This window comes from Oncorhynchus kisutch, linkage group LG1 (genome assembly GCF_002021735.2).
Source record: "Oncorhynchus kisutch isolate 150728-3 linkage group LG1, Okis_V2, whole genome shotgun sequence".
Taxonomy (NCBI): Eukaryota; Metazoa; Chordata; class Actinopteri; order Salmoniformes; family Salmonidae; genus Oncorhynchus; species Oncorhynchus kisutch.
The window spans coordinates 32,870,992-32,885,591 of record NC_034174.2 but is presented as its reverse complement, the minus strand read 5'-3'; the positions used below and the strand labels follow the sequence as shown (position 1 = coordinate 32,885,591).

Here is a 14,600-nt window from a genome sequence, read left to right as displayed (position 1 = left end):
TCCTCCCTACAGGTGCTCCTGCCTGTCCAGCGCTGCCAGAGCCTTCCTCCTGCCCAGCGCTGCCAGAGTATCCCATCTGTCCTGAGCTGCCAGAGTCTCCCGTCTGTCCTGAGCTGCTAGAGTCTCCCGTCTGTCCTGAGCTTCCAGAGCCGCCCGCCACTCAGGAGCTGCCAGAGCCGCACGCCAGTCAGGAGCTGCCAGAGCCGCCGGTCAGTCAGGAGCTGCCAGAACCGCCGGTCAGCCAGGAGCTGCCAGAGCCGGCAGTCAGCCAGGAGCTGACAGAGCCGCCAGTCAGCCAGGAGCTGCCAGAGCCGCCAGTCAGCCAGGAGCTGCCAGCGCCGCCAGTCAGCCAGGAGCTGCCAGAGCCACCAGTCAGCCAGGAGCTGCCAGAGCCGTCAGTCAGCGGCGAAGGTCGCCTCTCTTAAGAGGCCACAGAGGGGAATAAAGAGGCGGAGAAAAACTATGGTGAAGTGGGGTCCACGTCCCGCGCCAGAGCCTCCACCGTGGACAGACGCCCACCCAGACCCTCCCCTATAGGTTCAGGTTTAGCGGCCGGAGTCCCCACCTTTGGGGGGGAGGGGGGGTACTGTCACGTTCTGACCTTAGTTCCTTTGTTTTCAGTCTTTGTGTTTCTGCACCAGACAGAACTGTTTCGGTTGTTGCTTTGTTGATTTGTTATTCAGTGTTCCGTTTTGATTATTACTAAAAATCATGAACACTTACCACGCTGCACCTTGGTCCTCACCTTCTTCCACCGACGACAGCCGTTACAGATGGACGTCTCTGTCAATGGAGGCAGCTAAGAGGAGGACGGCTCATAATAAGGGCTGACACGGCGCGAATGGAATGTGTTTGATGTATTTGATACCCTTTCACCCATTCCGCTCCAGCCATTACGACAAGCCCGTCCTCCCCAATTAAGGTGCCACCAACCTCCTGTACACTGTATATATAATAGATGTAGCCGAAATACAAGATTAAATAGACAATAGTCTGTAGGGTGACAATAGTATCAAATGTCCTGTGAATTAAGAGACTGATGAACAGCAGCATGTGTAATTGACAAAGAAAGGAACAGGGCTTACCAAAAATCTACTTTTTTTTCAATTTAATTTGAAAGGATTTGACAGTCTGCTTTAATATGTCATACACCACATGACCAAAAGTATGTGGACTCCTGTTCATCGAACATCTCATTCCAAAATCATGGGCATTAGTATGGAGTTGGTCCCCCTTTTGCTTCTGTAACAGCCTTCACTCTTTTGGGAAGGCTTTCCACTAGATTTTGGAACATTGCTGCGGGGATGTGCTTCCATCCCCAGCCACAAGAACATTAGTGAGGTTGGAATCAGCCAAGACCTCAGAAAAAAAAGTGTAGACCTCCACAAGTCTGGTTCATCCTTGGGAGCAATTTCCAAATGCCCGAAGGTACCACGTTCATCTGTACAAATAATAGTACGCAAGTATAAACACCATGGGACCACGCAGCCGTCATACCACTCAGGAAGGAGACACGTTCTGTCTCCTAGAAATTAACATACTTTGGTGTGAAAAGTGCAAATCAATCCCAGAACAACAGCAAAGGACCTTGTGAAGATGCTGGAGGAAACAGGTTCAAACGTATCTATATCCACAGTAAAATGAGTCCTATATCGACATAACCTGAAAGGCTGCTCAGCAAGGAAGAAGCCACTACTCCAAAATCGCCATAAAAAAGCCAGACTACGTTTTGCAACTGCACATGGGGACAAAGATCGCACTTTTTGGAGAAATATCCTCTGGTCTAATGAAACAAAAATAGAACTGCTTGGCCATAATGACCATCGTTATGTTTGAAGGAAAAAGGGGGAGGCTTGCAAGCCGAAGAACACCATCCCAACCGTGAAACACGGGGGTGGCAGAATCGTGTTGTGGGGGTGCTTTGCTGCTGGAGGGACTGGTGCACATCACAAAATAGATGGTGTCATGAGGCAGGAAAATTATGTGGATATATTGAAGCAACATCTCAAGACATCAGTCAGAAAGTTAAAGCTTGGTTGGAAATGGGTCTTTCAAATGGACAATGACCCTAAGCATACTTCCAAAGTTGTGGTAAAATGGCTTAAGGACAACAAAGTCAAGGTATTGGAGTGGCCATCACAAAGCCCTGACCTCAATCCCATAGACAATTTGTGGGCAGAACTGAAAAGGCGTGTGCGAGCAAGGAGGCCTACAAACCTGACTCAATTACACCAGCTCTGTCAGGAGGAATGAGCCAAAATTCAACCAACTTATTGTGGGAAGCGTGTGGAAGGCTACCCGAAACCTTTGACCAAAGTTAAACAATTTAAAGGCAATGCTACCAAATACTAATTGAGTGTATGTAAACATCTGACCCACTGGGAATGTGATGAAATAAATAAAAGCTTAAATAAATCATTCTCTCTACTATTATTCTGACATTTCACATTCTTAAAATAAAGTGGTGATCCTAACTGACCTAAGACAGGGACTTTTTACTAGGATTAAATATCAGGAATTGTGCAAAACTGAGTTTAAATGTATTTGGCTAAGGTGTATGTAAACTTCCGACTTCAACTGTACTTAAAGGATTTAGATAGTCAAAAAAGAGAGTGAAGGAACTCACAGAAAGTGAAAAAGACAGGAGCGAAAGAAATGGCGGGTCAGATAGGCAAAACACATATTGGTGGCATATTGGTGATCTGGCATCAGTTGCCCAATTTAATTAAATATGTTTTTTGTATCTACCTAACTGTTGCTATATTCATGAGTAAACATTTGAAGGATATGATCATTCGATTTTGATGACTCAACCTATATTTCTAATGTTACAACACAAACTATAGTATAAATGGAAAAGTGTCAGACAATAGAACTTTACACATGCATGTTTAAAGTAAATTATTACTAATCCAAACAATTTCTTAATATTATCATTAACATTTTCTGTCTTTGATTATATATGAAAATGAAAGACAGAAATTAGATTCCAGAAAGCCTGAATTGTCATCTAAAATATAGGTAACACCAGTGACAAAAAGGCAGCACAAGCATTTTATGTTATGTGGTAAAAATATAAATATGTTAAATTGTAATTTATGTTGATTTATAATGTTAAGGGGTTAACTATTATCTGACTAAGATTTGATTTTTTTTAAAGAATTACGATTTGTAAAAGTTGGCTATTCAAAAGGCACCATTTTCATAGAATGACCCACATGTATTTCTAAATGTATTTTCGCAATGCCCGCGAACCCGACGCGGGCGGTGTGAACAGCATTTGGGTCATCTAGCGACTTCGATCGCCAAATCAAGCAACCAAAAGCGATTCTCACTGAAAAATAGTTGGCCACACTGATCATTCCTCCCAAAATTGAGAAAACCAAACTCATTTTTAGATCTCAGCCATTATAGCGTCTATGACAACATGGGCAGCGCTATTGAGGCCCATATAAATAAAGGTGAAATAAATAAATATGAATCCCCACCCATTTTACTACTTTGGTTGCAGTCCAAACACTTAAAAGAAACACCCTATCCCCTCAGACATCAAATTAAGTGTACACTTCTGTTGTCATATCATGACGTCTGACGAGCATACACTTGCAGGGAAGGACGGAAGGACAGATTTTTAAATGGACCGCCCATTCCCAGAAATTCGTCAATCGTTCAACGCGATGATTGTGTTTTCAGCCACCGGTAGCGTGTGAGTGCTTTATATGCGCTACAGTCAATTATGATTGCATGTCTACTTACATTAAACATATCATTATTTAATATTCGCCCACTGTATGATAGCTAGCTAAATAACGTTAGCCTGCCTAGCTGGAACTTCTGAAGAAGGAACATGTTTTATTTATACAATTTCCAAAAGCTAACCAAACAAAAACATCATTACTTTTACGAGACGTGTTTGTGCCGTAATGTGCATTGGTAGCAGATTTCTAATTTATTTACATTCGTATTTACTTACACTTGTATGTTGACTCTATTGACATTGACGTTACTTTTTGGCGGACTTTTCTTAGCGGTTGTACAATCGTCGCGAATTGAATTATGGGGAGTTTCAGGCACCGAAGTGAACATAATTGTACAGTACACTCACAAATTCGACTAAAGATGAGGGGCTTACGTTGCAAATTTACCAAGCTTGTCTCATCATTTGAACCGCCCGCCAAGATGGTGAAGGGGATTCCCCCAAGGGCATATGAACTGGACAGTTTCATCTCAATCTCTTCATTCAAAGACTCAATAATGGACACTCTTACTGACAGTTGTGGCTGCTTTGCGTGATGAATTGTTGTCTCTACCTTCTTACCCTTTGTCCTATTGTCTGTGCCCAATAATGTTTGTACCGTGTTATTGTAATGTTGTGTTGCTGCCTTGCTATGTTGTCTTATAGGTCTCTCTTTATGTAGTGTTGTGTTGCCTCTTTTGTCCTATATTTATATTTTAATCCCAGCCCCGTCCCGCAGGAGGCCTTTTTGTAGGCCGTCATTGTAAATAAGAATTTGTTCTTAACTGACTTGCCTAGTTAAATTAAATAAATAAAGTGGACGAGGGTGTGTCTTTTATAAGTCTTAACCGCAGCCTTTGACTACTTTAAAATGGCTGAAGCATGGGGGAAGGTGCTGCCGATGTTAAAATTGCCATTTGGCCACTAGAGGCCTCTATCATTCTCTACTATAAAACCCCACTTCTGCATCACTAGAACACTGAGAAAGGTATCGAGCAAAGAGAAGCAGCCCTCAGTGAGGGTTTGAGTTGATTTAGTTGTGTCACAAGGATTTCGTTTTGAGAAAATTGGTATGCTAAGAAAAAGTTTACTTAACGTTGGCTAACGTCGTTTGTTTCATTTGATCTTCAAAGAGTAACCCGCATAAACCTAAAAAGGGACGTTTACATTAGGCTAGTTTAAATGTAAGTAAAATCTTAAAATATCTATGCATGCAATTTTTTATGTAAATTGAAAAGGCCTGTCGATTTGTAGGCTATAGACCGATGGAAATGTATTATTTAATACAACTGAACGAAGGCAAGTTGTAATCATCCTCACAGTTAACCTTGCTGTTGGTGGCTATGGTTTGATAAGATACGTTTTTGTCAATGATACAATGTATTTGCTTATTAGTCATACATTTTTGTCATTTTTCACTGGGTCAACATCTGTCCACTGGAAACCGTGTATTGATTTCCTCAGTTACCGGTTCAAACGATTTTCAGATTCACGTGGGGTGTAGTAGTAAGTGGGCAGGTTCTGAAGTCATGTGAGTCTGCTGTATTTCTCCCGCCACTTACTCGAATCCGCCCCTTTCAGTGATGTCAACGGAGAGCTCTTTGAGTGGAAAGAGGAAATATGGGTTTCTCCTGTCACGTTTCCATATATTTACCATATTTCTTTGTAGACTATTCGTTTACTGTAGCTAGTTAACTCGGTTTGTATTGTTTTGAATGACATCAGACATGGTATCATGAAGATACTGTAAGATTAGACCCACATCGACCCCATACTCAACTCTCAGTTTGATATGTTCACTTCACATAAGTTAACATTTTGAAAAGTGTATTTTTGATTTTGAGTACTTATAACAGAAATACCCAGTAATGTGATAATGGATAATACAGGGATTTTAATGTCTCCCTCGGAGTCTATATGTAAAAACAGGCTGAGGCCTTAAATATGATTTGTAATGTAACTTCTAACTATACTGATGTCTTAGTCATGGGGCATGCCTTCAAATTCTCAGACATGTCTCATGTAATGACTTCAGGCCAGTCTGTTCTGCAGCCTTGCCCATGTGTGACTGCCCACCCTGTCAGGTGATTTCTCTCAGCAGACAGACAGGGAAAGAGAGACACGGAGAAGTAGGCTAGAGTAGATACATTCACAACAGGAGCTCCTTGGGATATGATTTTCTCTCCCAGGTTTTTTAAAAACAAAATGAGAACAGAAAAGTCCAACTCATGAGGATGGGGTTGAGTTTGCTTTGAGTGGAATTTTGTGTAAATAATTTGACTGACTGTTACAGATCTACTTCCAGTTTGATCTGGCAAAGTTCCCCCTGCATGTCTCAAAGGGCCCCATCCCGGATATCTCCTACAATTTAGTAAACGGGATCCCATCTTCCCCCACTTCCTACTTCTTATGCACTTCAAGGAAATAATACATTTGCAACTCTCTATGTGTAAAAATTATAATAGAACTGATTTTTCTTGCATGGCAATGAATGCTAAAGAATGTGGTTCCTTGTCAAAAATGTATACATTTAGCTTACAGTTACATAAATACAGCTTGTGTAATTATCTCCTAAAGGAGTAATAGAAGCCTCTGCTTCCCTTTGGGTAAACTTTGTTATTGCAAGGGAAGGTTCTTTACCATGAGAGTGCTCTGTGGTCATAGAGCAAGAATATGAGGGCTGGGATTTGACACTCAACACACCTGAACCCCTATTTAACCATTGTCTGACAGGGAAATAGATAGAAAATTGTGAAACATGACAATAGTGTCAGTTGATAGTAGTGGTACATTCAGACTAGTTATGTAATTACATGAAATATGTTTTTCTTAAATTATGGATGAACACTGGTGCCTAGTAGTTATTGTACTCCAGTCATAATGGTTGATGTTCAGGACTTGTCTCTACATGTCCATAGAGCTTTGCCCAGACATGTACTAGATCAGGAAAGTAGGAAGGCTTTGTGAATCACTGTCTGATGGCTGTTAAATACAACTGCAGCGTTCTCAATACACAGTCCAGTTCCTCCGTTACACATATGAAGTAAGTTACAATTAAGATTTTGAGGGAGGTTTACTTGTGCATAAATGGTAAGTTCTTTATTGGTTGTGGTAGGCTATACAACTTGTTACATTTAGTGTTGTTTAAGTGATTATGGTTTGATAGTTGTTTTTTGAATTATATTGGAATATCAAATTATAGGATGCCATTTACTAATTTGTTTCGGTTTGATGGTTTTTGGTGATAGGGTGATTTAAGATCATTTCATTATGTTAGTTTAGTAGTTGAGGTTTAAATCTGCGAGAAACCGTCTTGGTCTTACATATATTCTTGCTATCATCTTTACCTATGTTCAGAGAAGTATCTGATTGGTTGCAGTGGAACATTGCATGATTTTATTTTTTTACCACTTCAGTGCATTTAGATAGTTTTGCTATTCTGTAGAAGACTCAAGAAGGGGACTCAATAGTGTGACATACTCAAAGTACACCCGGTGTATACATTTGATATGACTTCTTTTCACATGATCTTACTGATGACGTCACTGTTTCCTGGACAGCGGCTCAGACCACTATCCTCTTGCTGTGCTCTATGTGCCCAGTCAACTAACCATGCTATCCTCTCCCTGTGTCCCCTGCAACCTAGAACCAGAACAACCATGGCCAGTCGTAAGCGCATCCTGAGCTCTCTGGGGAAAAGTCCTGCCAGGCAGAACCTGTTTGGCCCAGTTGACCGTGAGCAGCTACAGCAGGAGTACCAGGACACCCTGCGCAGAGACCTGGAGGACGCCTGTCGCCGCTGGGGCTTCGACTTCCTGTCAGATAAGCCTCTGGCTGAGGGAGACTTCCAGTGGGAAGAGGTACCGGGCACCAAGGTGCCTCTTCTCTACCTGCCCTGCCTGTTGAGTCAGGGGGAGGCACAGAAGATCAGAGGGCCGGCAGCATCCACAGGGAGGGTCAGGGCGGGGCCATGGCACCGTGGCAAGGAAAACATCCCTTGCACCCCTGAGAAGTACAGAGCCAACCTCCAGAACCTGGAGAAACCGCAAGACAAGAACGAGAACAAACTGAAGAGGAAACAGACCAACCTCACAGGTAGGAGGATTGGTGTGGTGGGTGGATGTAGGGGATGTTTTTCGGGTAGGGGATATTTTTGGGGGAGGGTTTATAAGTTGTTAGGGTTGAACTGCTGGTTTACTTCAATTAAGTTTTGAACACCGAGTCCAATGCTAATGAAACATCTATTGGTGTCTGCAGATTTCTACCAAGCCAAGAAGAGAGTGGTGGGTACGTCGCTAAAGTCAGGCCGGTGATTTCAGAGACACAGTCACAGCTGCCAGGGAGCCAACAGTCGGACAAAACCACAGCAAGCACTACTTCTCTCAGGAACCCACACGCTGAATAGACTGAGTACATACAGTACACTTACCAGAAGGAATACATAACCAATCCTCTGAACAAACGCAGTGAAAAATGAAACAACCTATTTTATTGCATCCATTACCGATGCATACTGTTTTATTTTAATATCCATGTAGGTTAACCGATGTACAATTGATTTCAATGTAAGGGGGCTTGTGTTCTCCCTGTGGTAAGGGAGGGACATTCTAATCGTGCATCCATGACCATTTGTGAGTCATGAAAGAACATCCTCTGCACCTTTATGACCGTTTAGTGTAAGGAAGACTTGAAAATCTAAGTCTGGACAGTTAAGGTCCTGCATTCCACAGCACTGATATAGACCAATCGAAACCATGCCCCTGGGTCTATGCCTAAATCTTCTTGTTTTGATGACATGTTGTAATTATGAAACCATACTGTTTATGGTGCTGAGTTTGAATCTACTGTAATATGGTGTCATATTGAGAGGACGCTTGAAAAAAATGACCACAACAACACAATAGTCTTCAACAGTCTTTCCAGTTCAAATGTATGGATTGATGTTTTTTTCATTATGCTGTGTCTCTCATGAAGAGGGCCAGGAATCATGTTATTGTCTGTCATTTGCAAGCACTTCCTTTCCAATGTATGCATTGTTGTACATGAGATTTCACAATTTAAATATGTGTCTCAACATGTACTCATAGGAATCTACTTGAAGGGTACTGCTCTGCATAAAATTATGCAAACTCCTATATAGAAATGGCACTCTTTTTTTCTCACCTTTTATTTAACTAGGCAAGTAAGTTAAGAACAAATTCTTATTTTCAATGACGGTTATGAACAGTGGGTTATAACTACCTTGTTCAGGGGCAGAATTACAGATTTTTACCTTGTCAGCTCGGGGTTTTGATCTTGCAAACTTCCGGTTACTAGTCCAATGCTCTAAACACTAGGTTACCTGCCACCCAATGTCCCCCTTTCTACCTAACTAGGGCTTCTTGCTATAATACTCTTGGGAATTTGTTGATAGGGACCTCTGCTATGTTCTTTCAAGCTTTTCAAGTATTTTTACAAAGTCTATTTAGCATCTGAACACAAAGCCAGACATTCATGTTTCCTTAGATACAGTGAGGGGGAAAAAGTATTTGATCCCCTGCTGATTTCGTTCGTTTGCCCACTGACAAAGAAATTATCAGTCTATAATTTTAATGGTAGGTTTATTTGAACAGTGAGACAGAATAACAACAAAAAAATCCAGAAAAACGCATGTCAAAAATGTTATAAATTGATTTGCATTTTAATGAGGGAAATAAGTATTTGACCCCCTCTCAATCAGAAAGATTTCTGGCTCCCAGGTGTCTTTTATACAGATAACGAGCTGAGATTAGGAGCACACTCTTAAAGGGAGTGCTCCTAATCTCAGTTTGTTACCTGTATAAAAGACACCTGTCCACAGAAGCAATCAATCAGATTCCAATCTCTCCACCATGGCCAAGACCAAAGAGCTCTCGAAGGATGTCAGGGACAAGATTGTAGACCTACACAAGGCTGGAATGGGCTACAAGACCATCGCCAAGCAGCTTGGTGAGAAGGTGACAACAGTTGGTGCGATTTTTCGCAAATGGAAGAAACACAAAAGAACTGTCAATCTCCCTCGGCCCGGGGCTCCATGCAAGATCTCACCTCGTGGATTTGCAATGATCATGAGAACGGTGTGGAATCAGCCCAGAACTACACGGGAGGATCTTGTCAATGATCTCAAGGCAGCTGGGACCATAGTCACCAAGAAAACAATTGGTAACACACTACGCCGTGAAGGAGTTTCTGCAAGGTCCCCCTGCTCAAGAAAGCACATATACATGCCCGTCTGAAGTTTGCCAATGAACATCTGAATGATTCAGAGGACAACTGGGTGAAGGTGTTGTAGTCAGATGACACCAAAATGGAGCTATTTGGCATCAACTCAACTTGCTGTGTTTGGAGGAGGAGGAATGCTGCCTATGACCCCAAGAACACCATCGCCACCGTCAAACATGGAGGTGAAAACATTATGCTTTCGGGTGTTTTTCTGCTAAGGGGACAGGACAACTTCACCGCATCAAAGGGACGATGGACAGGCCATGTACCGTCAAATCTTGGGGGAGAACCTCCTTCCCTCAGCCAGGGCATTGAAAATGGGTCGTGGATGGGTATTCCAGCATGACAATGACCCAAAACACACGGCCAAGGCAACAAAGGAGTTCCTCAAGAAGAAGCACATTAAGGTCCTGGAGTGGCCTAGCCAGTCTCCAGACCTTAATCCCATAGAAAATCTGTGGAGGGAGCTGAAGGTTCGAGCCAAACGTCAGCCTCGAAACCTTAATGACTTGGAAAAGATCTGCAAAGAGGAGTGGGACAAAATCCCTCCTGAGATGTGTGCAAACCTGGTGGCCAACTACAATAAACGTCTGACCTCTGTGATTGCCAACTAGGGTTTTGCCACCAAGTAAGTCATGTTTTGCAGAGCGGTCAAATACTTATTTCCCTCATTAAAATGCAAATCAATTTATAACATTTTTGACATGCGTTTTTCTGGATTTTTTTGTTGTTATTCTGTCTCTCACTGTTCGAATAAACCTACCATTAAAATTATAGACTGATATTTCTTTGTCAGTGGGCAAATGTACAAAATCAGCAGGGGATCAAATACTTTTCCCCCTCACTGTAAGTATCAGCTTTATCTTGATGTTAATATCACTGTTAAGCAGTGAAACATTTAAAGTTTTCTCGCAGTATTGCACAACATTTTTTTTCATGTATCCAACAGCAGGTACAAGTGCCTGTATGGTATTTGAATCTAAACAGAGAGAAATTGTGTCCTCAAAAACATATCTATTTTTGACTGAGCTATAGCCTCTATTCTATTTGAAGTTTTTATCTGCCTCAAACTGTAAGCTATTGGTGCATAACGGTTATTTATTGTTATGATGGCTGATCCTGCTGCTATGGGTAATTTGAATGGTGGTTAGACAACATCACTGTATGGCAACATTCCGAGCTTTGCTTAATGTTCACAGCACCTTATGCACTGCTATGCAAATATCAGCATACATTACCCCAAAAGTGCACCTATTTTTATAGATGTTGGTGCACAGGCGTACATAGTGTTTTCATAGCTACAACTAAGACATTCTTATTTATTGTAAAACAAAGTAGATATGTGTAATTGGTTAATTGACAATAAATACATACAGTGCAATTGGAAAGTATTCAGACCCCTTGACTTTTTCCACATTTTGTTACGTTACAGCCTTATTCTAAAATATATATTTTTTAAACCATTTTCCCTCATCAATCTACCCATAATGACAAAGCGAAAACAGGTTTTTAGGCGAAAACAGGTTTCCATTGATCATCCTTGATGTTTCTACAACCTTTTATTTAACCTTTAATAACTAGGCAAGTCAGTTAAGAACAAATGATTATTTACAGTGACTGCCTACCAAAAGGCCTTCTGCGGGGCCAGGCTGGGATTTAAAAATATAGAACAAAACACACATCAAGACGAGAGACAACACAACACTACATAAAGACCTAAGACGGTAGCATGGCAGCAACACAACGTGACAACAACATGGTAGCAGCACAAAACAGGGTACAAACAGTATTGGGCAGAGATAACAGCACAAAGGGCAAGAAGGTAGAGACAACAATACATCACGCAACGCAGCCACAACTGTCATTAAGAGTGTCCATGATTGAGTCTTTGAATGAAGAGATTGAGATGAAACTGTCCAGTTTGAGTGTTTGTTGCAGCTCGTTCCAGTCGCTAGCTGCAGCAAAATGAAAAGACGAGTGACCCAGGTATGTGTGTGCTTTGGGGACCTTTAACAGAATGTGACTGGCAGAACAGGTGTTGTATGTGGAGGATGAGGGCTGCAGTAGGTATCTCAGATAGGGGGAGTGAGGGCCTAGGAGGGTTTTATAAATAGGCATCAACCAGTGGGTCTTGCGACGGGTATACAGAGATTACCAGTTTTACACAAGTGTATAGAGTGCAGAGATGTGTCCTATAAGAAGCATTGGTGGCAAATCTGATGGCCGAATGGTAAAGGACACCGAGCCGCTCGAGAGCACCCTTACCTGCCGATCTATAAATTATGTCTCCATAATCTAGCATGGGTAGGATGGTCATCTGAATCAGGGTTAGTTTGGCAGCTGGGGTGAAAGTGGAGGGAGAAAAGGGCAGTGTACTGTCTAGCCATACTCTCAAGTACTTATATGAGGTCAAGCTCTAATCCCTCAGAGGTAGTACTCACACCTGTGGGGAGAGGGGCATTCTTCTTACCAAACCACATTACCTTTGTTTTGGAAGTGTTCAGAACAAGGTTAAGGGCAGAGAAAGCTTGTTGGACACTAAGAAAGCTTTGTTGTAGAGCATTTAATACAACATCCAGGGAGGGGCCAGCTGAGAATAAGACTATAATCTGCATATAAATGGATGAGAGAGCTTCCTACTGCCTTAGCTATGTTGTTGATGTAAATTGTGAAGAGCGTGGGGCCTAGGATCAAGCCATTGTGGTATACCCTTGGTAACAGGCAATGGCTGAGACAGCAGATGTTCTGACTTTATACACTGCACTCTTTGAGAGGTAGTTAGCAAACCAGGCCAAAGACCCCTTAGAGACACCAATACTCCTTAGTCGGCCCACAAGAATGGAATGGTCTACTGTATCAAAAGCTTTGGCCAAGTCAATAAAAACAGCAGCACAACATTGTATGAATCAAGGGCAATGGTGACATCAGTGAGGACCTTTAAGGTTGCAGTGACACATCCATAACCTGCGTGTAAACCAGATTGCATACCAGAGAGAATACTATAGACATCAAGAAAGCCAGTCAGTTTTTCCAACACTTTTGATAAACAAGGAAAAATAGAAATAGGCCTATAACAGTTAGGATCAGCTTGATCTCCCCTTTAAATAAAGGACAAACCGTGACTGCCTTCCAAGCAATGGGAAACTCCCCAAAGAGGAGAGACATGTTAAAAAGATCAGAGATAGGCTTTGCGATTATTAGAATAAGAAGGGGGTGGGAGATGAGGAAATGTTGGACGGGCAAGGAGGCATAGCTGAGTCAAATAGGAATTTAATGAGGGGGTGATTAAAAAGCTCAGCCATGTGCTTCTTGTCAGTAAAAACCACATCATCAACTTTAAGGGACATGGGCAGCTGTGAGGAGGGTTTATTCTCCAGGTCTTTAAACGTTTTCCAGAACTTCTTGGGCTTAGCCCCACAAAGAGAGATAACTGCTCCTTAAAGTAACTAACTTTGACCTTCCGGAAAGCCTGAGTGCACTTATTTCTCATTTGCCTGAATGCGAGCCAGTCAGCCTGAGTATGTGTGTGCCGAGCCTTTCGCCAAATGCAATTCTTGAGGTTGAGTAACTCTGCAAGATCACGGTCGAAGCAGGGGATAAATCTGTTTTTAATTCTCATTTCCTTTATGGTGGTGTGTTTGTTAACAATATCATTGAAAGTATTGCCATGAGGCCAGGACATGAAGGAAGGATTGCTCATTAAAGTTTTTTAGCAAGCGACTATAACAAATCAGGACAGGTCGTTTGACTGAGCAGTCATTACGAACACAGGCTGTAAAACTGTGATCACTAAGGTCGTTACAGAAAACACCAGACTGAAAACTATCAGGTAGACCCCAACCTTTGGAATATTAAATTGACTGGACATGATTTGGAAAGGCACACACTTGTCTATATAAGATCCCACAGTTGACAGTGCATGTCAGAGCAAAAACCAAGCCATGAGATCAAAGGAATTGTCTATAAAGCTCAGAGACAGGATTGTGCCGAGGCACAGATCTGGGCAAGGGTACCAAAACATTTCTGCAGCTTTGAAGGTCCCCAAGAACACAGTTGCCTCCATCATTCTTAAATGGAAGTTTGGAACCACCAAGACTCTTCCGAGAGCTGGCTGCCTGGCCAAACTCAGCAATCGGGGTGGAAGGGCCTTGGTCAGGGAGGTGACCAAGAACCCGATGGTCACTGTGACAGAGCTCCAGAATCCCTCTGTGGAGAACCTTCTTGAAGGACAACCATCTCTTCACCACTCAACCAATCATGCCTTTGTGGTAGAGCGGCCAGACGGAAGCAACTCCTCAATAAAAGGCACGTGACAGCCCACTTGGAGTTTACCAAAAGGCACCTAAAGAACTCTCAGACCACGAGAAACAAGATTCTCTGGTCTGATGAAACCAAGTTTGAACTCATTGGCGACACATCTTAAGCGTCACATCTGGAGGAAACCTGTTACCATCCCTACGATGAAGCATGGTGGTGGCAGCATCATGCTGTGGGGATGTTTTTCAGTGGCAGGGACTGGGAGACTAGTCAGGATAGATGAACGGAGCAAAGTACAGAGAGATCCTTGATGAAAACCTGCTCCAGAACGCTCAGGACCTCAGACTGGGGGCGAAGGTTCACCTTC

General features: G+C 42.4%; 1 protein-coding gene across 4 annotated transcripts; it reads left to right on the top strand.

Annotated features, from left to right (window-relative positions):
• The first annotated feature begins 3,584 nt into the window (after window positions 1–3,584).
• On the top strand, window positions 3,585–8,871 carry cdkn1a (cyclin dependent kinase inhibitor 1A). Of its 4 annotated transcripts, none has more exons than XM_020490099.2 (3): window positions 3,585–3,706; window positions 7,383–7,831; window positions 7,994–8,871. In XM_020490099.2, exons 1-3 carry the CDS (start codon window positions 3,636–3,638, stop codon window positions 8,047–8,049), a joined length of 576 nt encoding a protein of 191 aa, XP_020345688.1. In that variant the 5' UTR covers window positions 3,585–3,635; the 3' UTR covers window positions 8,050–8,871. The 4 variants fall into 4 exon arrangements, with proteins under 4 accessions (XP_020345688.1, XP_020345705.1, XP_020345696.1 ...); XM_020490116.2 differs by lacking the exon at window positions 3,585–3,706 and adding an exon at window positions 4,660–4,920; XM_020490107.2 differs by lacking the exon at window positions 3,585–3,706 and adding an exon at window positions 4,975–6,779.
• Window positions 8,872–14,600: the final 5,729 nt, after the last annotated feature.

What these genes read in the sequence shown, in the direction of transcription:
- cdkn1a (XM_020490099.2), top strand. Translation starts at nt 3,636, where the DNA reads ATGGACCGCCCATTCCCAGAAATTCGTCAATCGTTCAACGCGATGATT. An exon ending in TTTTCAGCCACCGGTAGCGT is followed by an intron (nt 3,707 to 7,382) that starts GTGAGTGCTTTA and finishes CCTGCAACCTAG; the next exon opens with AACCAGAACAACCATGGCCA. An exon ending in GAAACAGACCAACCTCACAG is followed by an intron (nt 7,832 to 7,993) that starts GTAGGAGGATTG and finishes TGGTGTCTGCAG; the next exon opens with ATTTCTACCAAGCCAAGAAG.